The sequence below is a fragment of the Giraffa tippelskirchi genome, chromosome 12 (assembly GCF_054371585.1).
Source record: "Giraffa tippelskirchi isolate mGirTip1 chromosome 12, T2T-mGirTip1v1.2.pri, whole genome shotgun sequence".
NCBI lineage: Eukaryota > Metazoa > Chordata > Mammalia > Artiodactyla > Giraffidae > Giraffa > Giraffa tippelskirchi.
Window position 1 is genome coordinate 135959096 of NC_137286.1, and position 15969 is coordinate 135975064.

A 15969-nucleotide genomic window follows, 5' to 3' on the forward strand; every position below is an offset into this window, starting at 1 on the left:
ACTGCAGGAGTAGCCCCCACTCGTCACAACTAGAGACAGCTCATTCAAAGCAATCAGGACCCAGCGCAGCCAAACAGGAAAAAAATCAGCATGCAGTAAATAGCACCCTAGACTTCCTGGTGAGAGTCTGAACATGGGCTGCACTTTTCATTTAGATGATTTTGTGGTTGATTTGATCATTTTAGAGAGTCCTGGGAAATAAACTATTTTCCAGCTCTCGAGGTAGATTGATTTAGCTTTGCTTTTGCTCACAGCTATTATTTGGATGATACATTTTTACAGATGCTTAGCAGACCATGCTATAATGTGCAAAAATATTAGTTTCCTTCATTTTTTCCCTTTTTAAATCATATTTTCTTAAAAACCGCTCCCCTCACTCCCAGATTGTCCCCCTTCTCCTGCTGGCTTTCTAATTCCCTGTGACTCAGACTGTGGTGCCAGAGCCAACAACACTTACCTCTCGTGGAGTTTCTTAGAAATGCAGAGTCTCAGGCCCACCCAGACCTCTTGACTCAGCTTTGCATCTGAACATGACCTCCTCCTTTCTCTCCCATGGGCAGATTTTGATGAATGATAACCTGTGATTCCCAAGAAATGTCCTTTGACAGTTTGAAATTGAACTCACAAGTTCCAAAATCTCTGCTGCTAACTGAGCAAGAGGCTCTAGAATGTTCTGTGCCACTAGATTTACTTGCTTTTATGCTTTTATGAGATGGTTGAATGGCATTACTGACTGGATGGACATGAGTTTGAGTAAGCTCCAGGAGTTGGTGATGGACAGGGAAGCCTGGTGTGCTGCAGTCCATGGGGTTGCAAAGAGCTGGACATGACTGAGCAACTGAACTGATGCTTTGTAAATTGCACCTTTGCATTATAATCTAATTCTGTGTGATTCCACTGCATTTCTTTGCATCTTTCCAGTGGAGTCTGTCTTCATTCCAGACAGTTTTCATCCTGTTGTCTGTCCATCCCCACACCAGCCTCCTGCAGGGATTGGAGGGATTTCCCACAGGCTCAGCCCTGCCTGGGCCTGGAGTCAGAGACAGCTCCATGCAGCAGTGTATGTCTGGCTGTTTCACCACCTGATGGGATCAAAAATGAGTCTTGCTGCCCCAAGCAGGGCATGAGGTCTGTTTGGCCTCTTCCCCAGGCACCATGTGTCCCATTTAGCTGCAGGTTTCTCTCTCAGTCTGGCTGTGGGTGCTGGTTCTTCCTCCTGACAGCTGTTCCACCTGCCCTCAGGTACCTTCTTTGCTCTCACTCACCACATATACGACTGTGTCCACAGCATGCTTTAACGCTCTGACCATAAGATCTCTATGGTAGGCCTGTTCCTTTAACTGCAGCTACACCTCTCCCCACTTTCTCTGTTCTAGCTGCACAGAGGGACATGATAATGTGTCAGGCCATCCAGGGGATAAGGAGGCCCATCAGCAGGTGGGAAAGAGACCAACAGATGTGGATTTGAGTCCCATCCTATTACTTATGGGCTCTGATATTCAGACAAACTAATTCATCTAAGCCTAAATCTTTCCTTACACAAAATGGAAGTGATAGACTGTAACCTGTAGAGTTTATGTACAACTTAAACAAAATGCGGCATGTAAAAGCACCCAGAGTAAATGCTTGGACAAAAATGGTCATTGTTTTCATAGGGCGTAAAATGGCCATAACCACTTACGCTGTGGAAGGTGGTATCTGTCCCATGAGAATGAGGTGTTGGCCATTTGAAGTTGTAATTATAGCTGTAGGATCCATCTGTTGTGTCTGTCTCTGTTTGATTTATCTTGTACTAAGGTAATAGATTTTCCATAAATTTCTCTGGCCTGAGTTAAAAATCTCAGCTCCCATGGAAGTTTCTTTGTCTCAGGACACCACAGGTAATACAAATAAGAAAAAGTCAAGTCCAATACAAATCCTGATGTCAGCATATACAGTCTGGTTGAAGAAGCAAGAAAATGGCTATATTAGCTTTGTAAACTAGAAGGAGATCACAGTTTTTATAGACGTTTATAAAAAATGACATAAATTCTGTTAGAGTTGGAACAAGCCCACATGAGGGGAGAGGGAGAGCATTTCCAAGGAATTAGACACGTGAGACAGACTTAGTGGTTAGGGTTTCAGCAGGTGGAAATGCATGTGAAAGGCATTCCGGGAGGTGAGACCACCGTAAGCAAAAGCATGATGCCCTGATCCAGTGAATGAAGAACTAGACACCTGCAAAGCATTCAGAAAATGAACTACCAAGTGTGTAACACACATTTTTACATTCAATACTCACAATTACCTAGTGATGCCAAGGAAGCTGACTCATGTACATGAAGTATGGAGAGGTTAGAGAGGACAGTTTTGTAGAAGAGAGATCCTGAGGTGGAGTGTTGGGTGCTGAGCTGGCACTCAGGAGTTCAATCTGAGAAGTGAGAGCACATGGACCAGAGTGGGCAGGTGCAGGGGGCAGGGAGCCAGGAACTGTTATGCCTCCAGCAAGACATCCTGGGAAAGTGATGCCACTTTTTGGGATCAAGTTGATGTTGATTAAAACAAAGCTATAACACCTGGGTTTGTGAACATGCAGGGAAATGGGTGGCAGTAGAAAATGGTATCATACTTCTGGAGGGTAGGTTAGCAGCTTAACAGCTTCCCCTGGAAATGTTTATACTTTGTTGTTGTTCAGTCACCTCGTCACATCCGACTCTTTGCAACCCCATGGACTGACACACACCAGGCTTCTCTGTCCCTCACTGTCTCCTGGAGTTTGCCCAAGTTCATGCTCATTGTATCAGTGATGCCACCCAACCATCTCATCCTCTTTCGTCCCCTTCTCCTCCTGCCCTCAATCTTTCCCAGCATCAGGGTCTTTTCCAATGAGCTGGCTCTTTGTGTCAGGTGGCCAAAGTATTGGAGCTTCAGCATCAGTTCTTCCAATGAATATTCAGGACTGATTTGCTTTAGGATTGACTGGTTTGATCTCCTTGCTTTCCAAGGGGTTCATATATGACTCTCAGCAATTCCACATCTGAGATTTTTTGTGAAGGAAATGATTAAGGTTATTTTCAAAGATTTAGGTTCAGGGATATTTAACAAAGAGTTATTTATAACAGCTAACTATTTTACACTGCCTAAATATTCAGCAATAGAGGATTTGTTAAATAAATGATCACATGTACTATAATATTATGCAACCATTAAAATAAATATTTTTATGAAATACAAAAGGAAAACACATATAACAGTATGTTCACATTAATCCTATTTTGTTTAAATATGTGAACTTGTATCTTTAAGAACACATACAAAAAAATACAACAACAAAAAGAATGCATACAGAAGCCTAGAAAGTAAAAACTTTTTAACAATGTTTTTTTCAGAGTGCTGGGCTATAGCTACTATTTACTTACTTCTCAAATTCATTTGCACCAATTATGATTAAGGAAAGAGTTTATTTTGTTTTTTAAACACTAAGATCCTGGGAAAGATGTAATGAGAGTAAAGTGGGGAAGATGGTTTAAGGGGTTGCTTTGTGGGGGGCATTGGGTGTTGATTATGCTGAGTTTGATGTGTGAAGAGAGATCCAGGAGCAAGTGTCTAACAAGTTGTGTCATCATCAGAGACCAACCTGGTTGGAAAAACAGAAAGGGGCCATTGCAAAGCAGATAACAGAAGATTTTCTTCAAGTGTCTTTATAATTGTATCTATTTCTTTATTTTTGGCTGGGCTGGGTCTCTGCGGCTCGGGCTTCTCTCTAGTTGCCGTGTGTGGGCTTCTCACTGTGGTGTCTTCTCTTATTAGGAGCATGGGATATAGGGTGCGAGGGCTTCAACAGTTGTAGCATGTAGGCTCATAGTCGTGGTTCCCGGGTTCTCGAGTGCAGGCTCAGTAGTTGTGGGACACGGGCTTAGTTGCTTCACAGCACGTGGGATTCTCCTGGACTTGGGATGGAACCCATGTCTCCTGCATTGGCAGGCAGATTCTTTACCACTGAGCCACCAGGGAAGCCCCCAAGTGTCTTTAAATTGAAGAATGTGAGCTTACTGATACTGGTGACACTCTCCATGTGTAATTGGTAAAACCCTTTGGTTACCCAGAAAAGACATTCAGACTATAGCTTTGAAGACTGAACTCTAGGAGTAATCAGAGTCAGGTTTTCTTTGAGTTGCCTTTTTCTTTTTGGGTGGCCTAGGACCATGCAGCACGTGGGATCTTAGTTCCCTGACCAGGGATCGAATCCACGCCTCCAGCAGTGAAAGCACAGAATCTTAACCCCTGGAATGCCAGGGAAGTCCCCTGGTTCTTTAGTTCTCTTCACTGGAGTTTGGAACTCACAGTCCTGTGGTCATGAGCAGTCCTCGGTGCCCCTACATATCTCAGTCCATTTACCCAAAGTTTACAGATGTTCCCGTTTGCACAGATGGGTCAGTTTCGGTGGAGCTGGTAACATGGGAACATACACACATTCTCACAGATCAGTTCTCACCTGTGTCCTGATGTGTGTTGATTTATGTATAAGAACACTCAGAAATGTAGGCCCACCTGTTTTACTGTGCTTCACAGATAATGATTTTAAAAGAGAAAAGGACATTTATGGCTTAAAGCTCAACATTCAGAAAACTAAGATCATGGCATCTTGTCCCATCACTGCATGGCAGATAGATGGGGAAACAGTGGAAACAGTGGCTGACTTTATTTTTCTGGGCTCCAAAATCACTGCAGATGGTGTGTGCAGCCATGAAATTAAAAGACGCTTACTCTTTGGAAGGAAAGTTATGACCAACCTAGAAAGCATATTAAAAAGCAGAGACATTACTTTGGCAACAAAGGTCCATATAGTAAAGGCTATGGTTTTTCCAATGGTCATGTATGGATGTGAGAGTTGGACTATAAAGAAAGCTGAGCGCCAAAGAATTGATGGTTTTGAACTGTGGTGTTGGAGAAGACTCTTGGGAGTCCCTTGGACTGCAAGGAGATCCAACCAGTCCATCCTCAAGGAAATCAGTCCTGGGTGTTCATTGGAAGGACTGATGTTGAATCTGAAGCTCCAATACTTTGGCCACCTGATGCGAAGAGCTGACTCATTGGAAAAGACCCTGATGTTGCGAAAGACTGAGGGCAGGAGGAGAAGGGGAAGACAGAGGATGATATGGCTGGATGGCATCACTGACTCAATGGAGATGCGTTTGGGTGGACTCAGGGAGTTGGTGATGGATAGGGAGGCCTGGCGTGCTTCAAACATTGATATAAATTGCTTTATTTTGATATTCATGTGTTGAGGTGGTCTGGAGCCAAATCCAAAATATCTTTGAGGCCTGCCTGTACATAGAACACATGAGCCACATATATACACATTATGGCCTGCCTGTATGCAGAGAATGGCCCATCTATATTATATGAATTAGGGTTTAACATAAGGTACAAAATGCCCTGAGAAGCCTGTATACAGATCAAGAAGCAACAGTTAGACCTGGACAAGGAGCAATGGACTGGTTCAAAATTGGGAAAGGAGTACCTCAAGGCTGTATATTGTTACCCTGTTATTCAACTTACATGCAGAGTACAGCATGTGAAATGCTGGGCTGGATGAAGCACAAGCTGGAATCAAGACTGCCAGGAGAAATATCAGTAACCTCAGATAAGCAGATGATACCACCCGAATGGCAGAAAGCAAAGAGGAACTAAAGAGCCTCTTGATGAAGGTGAAAGAGGAGAGTGAAAAAGCTGGCTTAAAACTCAACATGCAAAAAACTAAGATCACGGCATCTGGTTCCATCACTTCATGTCAAATAGATGGGCAAACAATGGAAACAGTGATAGACTATTTTTTTAGGCTCCAGAAGTCACTGTGGATGGTGACTGCAGCCATGAAATTAGAAGACGCTTGCTCCTTGGAAGAAAAGCTATGACAAACCTAGACAGCATATTAAAAAGCAGAGACATTGCTTTGCCAACAAAGGTGCATATAGTCAAAGCTATGGTTTTTCCAGTAGTCATGTATGGATGTAACGGTTGGGTCATAAAGAAGGCTGGGCACTGAAGAATTGATACTTTTGAACTGGAGAGCTGGAGAAGACTCTTGAGAGTCCCTTGAAGAGCAAAGAGATCAAACCACTCAATCCTAAAGGAAACCAGTCCTGAATATTCATTGGAAGAACTGATGCTGAAGCTCCAATGCTTTGGCCACCTGACATGAAGAGCCAACTCATTGGAAGAGACCCGGATGCTGGGAAAGACTGAAGGCAGGAGGAGAAGGGGATGACAGAGGATGAGATGGTTGGGTGGCATCACTGATTCAATGGACATGAGTTTGAGCAAATTCCAGGAGATAGTGAAGGACAGGGAAACGTGGCATGCTGCAGTCCATGGGTTTGCAAAGAGTTGGACACTACTGAACAATAACAAAATGTCTTATTGTATTATCTTTATAAGATAATAAAACTAGCTGAATCCACTTTTCTTATGTTTAATCTCTATGAATTCTTTTTTGAAATGCCATGATTGATTTGACAGACTAAGATATGAAACTTTAGAAGTTTTCAAATCAGAAAACATGAAAAGTTCTAAACATTCTGATTATATTGCTCAGAAAGATTTAGTTGTTCTTTTTTTAAAGCCATAAGTTTTAAAACTTTACTGATTTACAAATAATCCAAGCATGTCTTACACTCTCATCAATTCTAGATTTTACATAGAGATGAAATCATCTCTTGGAAAGCCTCCTTCAGAGAATTTACAGTTGGGCTTCCGTGGTGGCTCCGATGGTAAAGAATCTGCCTGCCAGGCAGGAGAACTGGGTTCCATCCCTAGGTCAGGAAGATCCCCTGGAGTAGGAAATGGCAACCCACTCTAGCATTCTTGCCTGGAGAATTCCATGGACAGAGGAGCCTGGCAGTATACTGTCCATGGGGTCACAAAGATTTGGACACGACTGATCATCTAATGCTTTCTTTCACTTAAAAATTCATTTGTAAAAAAGGCCAGTTTCTGCATATATATTTGAATGTGGTTTATTCCCCACCAGCATTTTACCTAGGAAAAGGAAATGACAACCCACTCCAGTATTCTTGCCTGGAGAATCCCATGGACAGAGGAGCCTGGCAGGCTACAATCCATGGGTCGCAAGAGTTGGACACAACTTAGCGACTAAACCACCAACCACCAGCATTTTACCTACATTGTATTGATTCTTTAATCTTACTGTTAGTGCATTTAATTTCTCTCTGCTTTGGTTTTAATAAATAGACTGACACTTGACATGTGTTTTTCCAAGGTTCAATTTTAAGTATTAATGTATTAATAAAATGCCTTTTGACCTGCTCCGATGAAAGGTCCCATGTAAATAGCAAATATTGTTTGTGTTGTTGTTGGTCTCATTATGTACATTTTGTGTTCTGGCCTCTGTCTTTCAAGACTGAGACCTGCATTTTATATTTGAAGATGTTTCCTTTCAAGATAAAATACAATTAAGATATTTAATATCAGGAAGTGATTTCATTTTTCTACCGAAGAATAATTCCTCTTAAATAAATAACATATCCCTGAGAAAGTGAGTACTTGTTTGTGTATAATCCTTCTGAGTTGACTTGTTGATATCTCTGTAAAATTACCCTTGTAATTCTCAAGATCAAATTACACAGGGCATAGGAATAAAACTAATTTAAAAGCTGACTTCTTATGGACCACTTAGGAGACTGCTGGTTTTTCACTGCAGTCAGGTTACTTTTTTTTTAAGTTATCTTCTTCCTTTATTTACGAATGTTAGTTACTAACATACACACACACACACATATATATACACCACATACACATACGTGTCTCCCCCTTTAACATACCACATAATGGATACCATGTGATAATTATAGAAAACAAACAATTTTCCGCGTGTTAAGCATTTAATCAGGGAAATCTGAACAGAAGGCATGAAAGTCACTATAGTTTATATTGTATGTTCTTGAGATGATGGTGGTCTCAATCAGGGACATTTGTGAATTTCTGTCATTTTTGGTTGACACAAATTTGGGGATTGCATCTGATATCTAGTGGATTCATGGCTACTGTTAATCATCTTACAATATACAGGACAGGCCCCAACCCTCAATAATGAATTATTGGTTCAAAGTGTCAGTAGGGCCTTGTTTGAGAAACTTATAGACTATTCTTTACATATAATAGAACTTTTAAAATTCATCTTCAACAATCAGGGTTCTCCTGGGTTTTGTGCATCCTGTTAATCCTTCATCCCCCTGGGTCTCTTTATAGTGTGGCATTGTGGGAAGAACAGGAGCTGGAAAAAGTTCCCTCGTTGCTGCCCTTTTTAGATTGTCAGAACCTGAAGGTGGCATTTACATTGATGAAATCCTGACAACGCATATTGGACTTCACGATTTAAGGAAGAAAATGTCAGTTGCACCTCAGGTATGCATAGCAGAGCCCTCTCACATGTTCTTTTTATAAGGTGTCTAAAGTTTAAGTGCTTTTAATTTGATTGGTCTTTTCAAGTTAAGTGAATGAGTTGATCCTTTTTTTCCTAATAGAGCATATATTTAGCAGCAGGTATTTTCAACAGTAACACTTCCATCAGATACCAGGTTTTTTTTTGTTGTTGTTCATTTGTTAGTTTTGTGTGCATGTGATTTAATAACTTACCGAGATAGATTTCTGGACTCACACTTCCTGAGTTTCCACCGTGTTATCCACTGATAATCACATAATTCTGAGAACAGAAGGATAAATGGTTTGCTTAGCGCTGGAGAGGTTCCTATAGGGAAACATGAATTTTATTAATAAGTATCTTACAGATGTAATTTTGCTGTGGGAAACGAGGACGTCTATTAAAAAGTGATTATGTTCTTGGAGAACTTTCTGTGAAATAGTGGGGCTTTGAGAATTATAGGTGATATAGATGCTTTGGAGAGACTTTGACAATTTAGCCATTAATGAATAATTTTCACCAGGGAGGCAACAAAGAATAGTGAGGAAGAGCAGGGGACTCAGAATTCTGTCTCTATGTACCTTGGTTTTCTCTGTCTTACAAGGCAGACAACGGTATCACCCCCTCAATCTGTTGTGAAGACAAAATAGGTCAGTGGGTGTGAAGTGCTTCGTGTAGACCCATATGTGCCTGCTGTGATGGTGGAGTGTTGCATTGGCCATCTCTTCCCGGGCTCTGGTTCTGTTCTCTTTTCTTCTTCTTCATAAAGAAGTATAACTTTCAGGGAGAGTTTGGAGACTGGATTATATGCATGGTAGACACTCCTGTTATTCCCATGGTCCATTCACTCACCATAATTCTGTGACACTTACTGCGAATTTGCTATCCTCCAGGTATACAGCCAAGGGCAGCAAAGGCCCTTTGTCCTTATCTATCATCCTGCCCTCTGCTTTGGCAGACTTGCTGATTTAAAAAAAAAAATTGAGTTTTTATTTACATACTTAGTAATCGTCTGCCTATCAAAGGAAGCTCAGAAAAATACCCTCTTGAGATGAGAAACAGAGAGGAGATGAGACAGAACGAGCAAGGCAAATGTGCTTCCTGAATGTGGGTGTAATGTGTCCTGAAATACCTGTTTATTAGGAAGCATGTACAACATGGCACCCAAAGGAAGGCGAATGTGGACTTGGGCACAGCTGTTGCTACCTACCCGTGACCTCGAAAATACTTGGAATTACTCTAAGTAATCTTAAAACCAAGATAGTCTTTTCATACTCTAGTGAAATGCCACCTCACACTCCTTAAGATGTCTGCTATCAAAGAAAAGAGAGAGAAAAAAAGAAAATGACAAGTGTTGGCAAGGATGTAGAGAAATTAGAATCCTTGTTCATTGCTGATAGGAATGTAAAATAGTGCAGCCACTATGGAAATCAACTTGCTGTTTGCTCTGAAAAGTTAATGATGGAATTATCATATGACGTAGCAATTCTGCTTTAGAGTATAAACCCAAAAGAATTGGAAGAAAGGTCTTGAAGAGATACTGGAACATGCATGTTATAGCAGCATTATTCTGAACAGCAAAAAGGTCAAGGCACCCAAGGGTCCCTCGACAGATGAATCAACAAACAAAATGTGGTGCATATACATACACTAGAATATTGCTCAGCTTTAATAAAGAAGAAAATTCTGACACATGTTACAGCACAGATGAACCTTGAAAAAATTAAGCTAAATGAAATAAGTCATTTACAAAGGACAAATACTGTATGATTCTACTAATAGGAGTTACCTAGAATAGCAAATTCATGGATACAGGAGGTAGAATGTTGGGTGCCAGGAGAGGGGAGTTGTTGTTTAATGGGTACAGAGTTTCAGTTCTTCAAGATGAAAGGAGATCTGCAGCTGGATGGTGATGATGGCTGTATAACAATGTGAATGTATTTAACACCACTGAACCGTGCACTTAAAGTGGTTAATCTAACAAATTTTATGTATATTTTATCACAATTGAAAAAAATTTTTTTCAAAGGTATTCCTTTCAGGAAAAATGGGAGGAACTTTTTAGCACATTCAGTGCCCGTTTTTAAAGATTTCCTCTGGCTATTAGATTTATGACTTATGGTTACAGTAGAAAATAAATGAACTTAGATTCCAAAGTGTTATGTTTTGATGATACTCATCTCTGAAATGGCCATATGAGATTAGTTAGTAGAAATAAAGGGCATTTCTATAAAGTCCTTTCACATTGTTGAATGCAAAGCTTTAGAAACATGCCCTGTATTATTTTTAATGCTTCTTAAAAGGAAAAAGTTGTATGCTTGTGTACATAAAATAACTCTGTAAATAAATAACATTAGATGATTCTTGGCTCTGCCAATAATATTTGGAAGCACATCTGAGCAAAGACTAAACATGCCTTGACCTCAGCATGTTTTGGTTCTTTTCTATTGGTTTCCATACCTCAGCATGTTTTGGTTCTGTTCTGTTGGTTTCCATCCTTCCTTTGAGCATGTTCTAGGTACACACTCCAGAGAGCATGCTTACTGAATAGTGCTAAGCTTTGTATCCATGTAGATTCCACCTTATATGCCTTTGTCTCCAAGGTGCAGTGTTGGTTGATTAAAGAGAAAGAATCTGGAGAGAACTTGTGTAAAGATTCCCAGGAAGCCATTCAGGAGGCAGACAGGGCTAGAATGGTTGAGAGTGTAGACCTAGTGTCAGTATGACCCACAGTTTATTCCTGCTCTGCCTCATCGACTGTGGGGCCTTGATGATGTCACTCAGCTGCCAAGCTTCAACATCCTCATCCTTAAACCCAGTCTGGAAATCATTTCCGCACAGATTTGTGGTGAAGATGTAACTTAGTGAGATAATGTTTGTGCCCATGTCTCATTCTTAGGAATGCTCAGTCATCAGGAACTGTTCCTATTCTTAAGAATCAGGGCACTGGCCTTTTGGGTATTATTTCTACTTAAGTAAAAAGAGTAACACCTTCTAAAATGACTTTTCTCTTTAATTTCTGTTTATGTGTTCATGGTCTTTGGTGATTTTCTTTATATTTATTGTCTAATAATAAAAACTAAATTGTTTACATAAATATGAATAGTAAAGCCAAGAAACAGAAAATAAAAGCAAAAAAAAAACACAATAGGAATTTTGGGGTAAAGTATAACAGAGAAACGTATCTAACATTTTCCACCAAGAACAAGAAATCAGACTAAAATGTTTTGTATTTTGATTTCTGGCTTTCCTCCCACCAGCTTCTTTCCTGACCATCACCTTGTCCACACTCTGACTTTCCATTCCCCCACCAAGACCTCCAGCCTTTTTCTCAGCCCTCCCCACACTCTTGACTATTTTCTTTCCCTCTCTTTGAGGTCAGCGCCTGTATCTCTCATTTCTGTTCCTCTAGTGCTTGCTACAGTCCCTGACAAGTTACACGAGTATTAGTAATTCCTAACGTTTATGGAATCGTTAACACATTTTAGTTTCTTATCCCACCATTTCCTGCTTAATCCTCACAATTTGTTGTTATCCGTATCTGATAAATTTAAAAACTAAGTCACTGGGAGCTTATCCTACTTTTCAAGTAAGGGGCAGAGCCAGGATTCAAATTTTATGTGTGTCTATTTTTTAAAAATTGAAGTCTAGTTGATTCACAGTGTTTCAATTGTATAGCGAAGGGTTTCAGTTTTATCTCCAGAGACCCCCATCGCAGCAGAGTGAAATCCAGACCACTCCTCATGTGACAGAGCCCTGCACTCTCCAGTCTCCACCTTGTCCACTTCTCAGCCGTGTCTGACTCTGTGACCCCATGGGCTGCGGCCAGGATTCCCTGTCCATCACCAACTCCCGGAGCTTGCTCAAACCCATGTCCATCGAGTCGGTGATGCCATCCAACCATCCCCTTCTCCTCCTGCCTTCAATCTTTCCCAGCATCAGGGTCTTTTCCAATGAGTCAGCTCTTCACATCAGATGGCCAAAGTATTGAAGCTTCAGCTTCAGCATCAGTCCTTCCAGTGAATATTCAGGGTTGATTTCCCTTAGGATTGAGTGGTTTGATCTCCTTGCAATCCAAGGGACTCTCAAGAATCTTCTCCAACACTGCAGTTCAAAAGCATCAATTCTTCAGCTATGTTGTACTCATCAGATATGTTCCCCATATTTCCTACCATCCCACTTGAAAGGACCCCCCAAACCATAGCAAGAGTGAATAAGGATAGAGCAAAGCCAGAAGATACTACTCCTATTGCTCTGTCCCTCATTTGGACAATATCAGTTTAGAAATGGGTTTATGCAATTGTATGTCATGGGCTAATATGTTTCAGGAGAAGATACTCATATTCTTATCCCTCCCCAACCAAGAGCCCTTTGTCTTTACAACATCTTGCTACGTACAGAGGTGGAGAAAGTCTGTTAGTTTGGTTACTGGAATTTACTTGTCTAAGTGCAAGAACTTACATTCCTCTTCCTCCCGAATGAGTAGGAAGCAGTGATGCTTGTGTCTCAACACCCCATTGTAGGGAACTTAGGCAGCTGAGAGCAGACTCTGCGGAGAGGGAGCCCAGTGCTGTTTCTTTGAGTTGCCTCTCTCAGCTGAACCAGGCCTACACCATCTTCCCTGGATCCCTGGTCCCTGTGATCCTGGAAGCAGCAGGGAGCTTCAATGGTGGTCTCTTTTCCTCCCAGGCTCATCCCGGTCACTGCTGACCCCGCATGAACAGATCAGAACTGGGGGAGATGTGACGGTAGCAAGGACCTGGGTAGGAGCTGAGACAGGGGAGTGGGGACATAGACCATCAGTCCTGGAGGGAACTTTCAAAGATGAATACTGTATTCTTAAGACGGTACTCCTCAACTTCTGTTCAAAATTTCAGGAATAAGCAAAAATGAAAGTTCTTCTTAAATAATTTCCTTAAACACAACAGGTAGCTGAAGTTGTGTATTCTTTATGCTCAGAATCTGAAGTAGTTAAATATGTCCCCCAGAAAGAACACCAATTGAGATTATATGCAGGGGGCAGCCTGCTTATTTGAAAGAAACTGGAAAATGGAGGGGAGATGGAGAAGGGAAGGTGGAAGAATATTGGGGGCCAGCCTCCCCTCGCCTGGCCCGGGCGCTTGTGTAACCCTCATGGAGACAGCTGAAGGATGAGAAATCACCTGCACGTGGGAATCTTAGGGTTGATAATTACAGACAGTAACAAGTTTTTATAAAAATCTAAAGTAGAATGATGGTTATTCCCCTGACAAGGGATGCTTACCATTGTTTAGATAGTTCCTTAGTCTTTGATCCTAAATTCAAGAGTTTTAAGGGAAACCTTAAATTGGGTCTCGAGTTTTTTTAGTTCAGTTCAGTACTCATTCTGAAATATTGTATGACTAGTGATTTTCAGTGCTTTGGAAGCATATTGGCCACTTCATCAACTTTGTGCAAATAAATCTCCCTCGATAATGTCTTTTTAATTGTGGATTTGCTCACGGATATCTCTGTTTTGGTGGCACACCCTGAGTTTTCTGTATTCTTTTCTCTCTCACCAGACTTAAAACTGAGACAATATTGAAGGAAAGTTTGGAAGGCTTCCTGAGTATCATTCTTCCTCATGATTAGGGAAAGAAATGTCTGTCTATCTTCATCTTTCCTCTCAGGCTTTTGTGAAGTGAGGAGGAAAGTCCAGCCCCAGGGCCAGGCGGGATTTGAATGTGGTGATTCCAAGCAGTTCCAGGCACCTGTGGAGGAGTCAGGTCTCCTCTTGTTCCCACACGTGTGCCTCCCCTTGTGCTGCCCCCTTCTCTGCAAGGAGTTTATTGGGCTCTTCACTGCTGCTCATATTCTTATGACCTGGCTTACTGAGCCTTCCAGAAGAAAATGTAAATGGCCTACATGAGCTTATGTACAGGATTCGCTCTTGAAGCCAAGAGGAGGCATATATTTCCAGAGTAATTTACTTATGGCTCCTCCTGAAGCAGATGAATAGGAAGAACTATTTAAAGTATCATGAAACAGGTCTCGGTGGGTTTCAGGTCCTCCTGTCCTTGCACTTAATAACGAGGTTCTGTGAGGCAGGTCATCCTGACACACAGGTGAGAAAACTTGGGGGCCAGCTGATGCAGAATCAGAGGTGATCTCTCCATGGACAGAGGTGCTACAGCCCCAGGAGCTGACGTTCCCCTTACACATGTGGGGATGTTCATTTCACACATGTGGAGAGATTCCAGATCCTAGAAGACAGTCTGACCAATGGAGAAAATAGCCTACTTTATTCTTCAGTGCTAATGTGTAAATATTTAATGGTTTGCTTTGAGGCACAAACCTCTGCTAATCATGCTGTTGGTATTTCCCAGTCACACCAGGATTGACAGTTAATTTATGTGGATCTTGATGTTAAGTTTCTCATGTAATTATTTCCTCAGTTTGTGTGTGTGTTTAAGCAGATATTTGTTACCAGGGTGGTATTTTTTTTTAAAAAATCAAATCTTCCTTTGTCTTCAGTTTTTTCCTTAAGATGAAAAAGCTTCTTCAACACTTTCTTCCGTTAGTGTTCAGTAGTCAATAGGATATTTTGTAGCACACTTTGTACAATAGAAAATTATTTTAGAGATACTTTGTAAACATACATTTGCAACTTTATTATTAATAATTAATGAATTTAGATGTTTTTGCATTTTAATTTTGACATTCTGTACACATTGGAATAAAATGAAAAAAGGTTAAGGTAATAACATTCACTATTTTGGGGTATTTAGGAACCTGTTTTATTCACTGGAACAATGAGGAAAAATCTGGATCCCTTCAATGAGCATACGGATAATGAACTGTGGAGTGCCTTAGAAGAGGTAATTTATTAATAGTAACTGTAATTAACTTGTTAGCATCAGTATCTGTGTGTTTACATTTAGAGCATTGCAGATAAGTAAGGGGAGCATATCACATTCACTGACTTCGGTAACCTCCTAGGAAAACACTGATGACATGGGTGCGCTTAAAAATATGTGTATTGATGATGATGAAAATCAACAATATAATGCCACATGTTTTCTTTTTATCTATTTCCCTAGCACCCTGAGCAAATAGATACATTATCTTGTCCTAGAGTACTCAATTAAATATTAAAACTGTGGGATCAAATTCTACTAGTGACCTAGTGAATTAATTACTCCATTACACTCCAATATTCATTTTATTCTTCTGGTCTTAGGAAACATCTACTAAGTGGAGACAGTAGTAGTTTTTCCTTATTAACTAAAAGATATAAACAAGATCACACTAGTAAAGTGTAGAAGTTTCATAGGAAAGTGTTTATAAAGGTAAATTATATAGTCGGAATTGATAATGATTATTTATTGGCAACTATGTCATTTTAATGCTGTAGCATTAATGCAGATAACAGAACCGTGGAACATCTGCTCAGTTGTTATATGAATAGGTTCATTTCTAGAGAATTTTCCATTATTTGTGTCATGTTTTCCCTTGCCCCACTTCTTTGGATTTCCTCACCCTTGCGTGAAAAAAATTTTGACTATTAAGTTGCTGTCAGTTTGTATTTT

General features: G+C 40.7%; 1 protein-coding gene across 5 annotated transcripts in view; it reads left to right on the top strand.

The window, feature by feature from the left end:
- Window positions 1–15969, top strand: part of LOC145530190 (ATP-binding cassette sub-family C member 4-like) — a 159188-nt gene that overhangs the window by 112439 nt on the left and 30780 nt on the right. For all 5 annotated transcript variants that reach the window (XM_081551106.1, XM_081551105.1, XM_081551108.1 and 2 more), the window contains 2 exons: window positions 8251–8406; window positions 15169–15258. In XM_081551106.1, the coding sequence (XP_081407232.1) occupies window positions 8251–8406; window positions 15169–15258 (246 nt within the window). The remainder of the gene's footprint in view (window positions 1–8250; window positions 8407–15168; window positions 15259–15969) is intronic.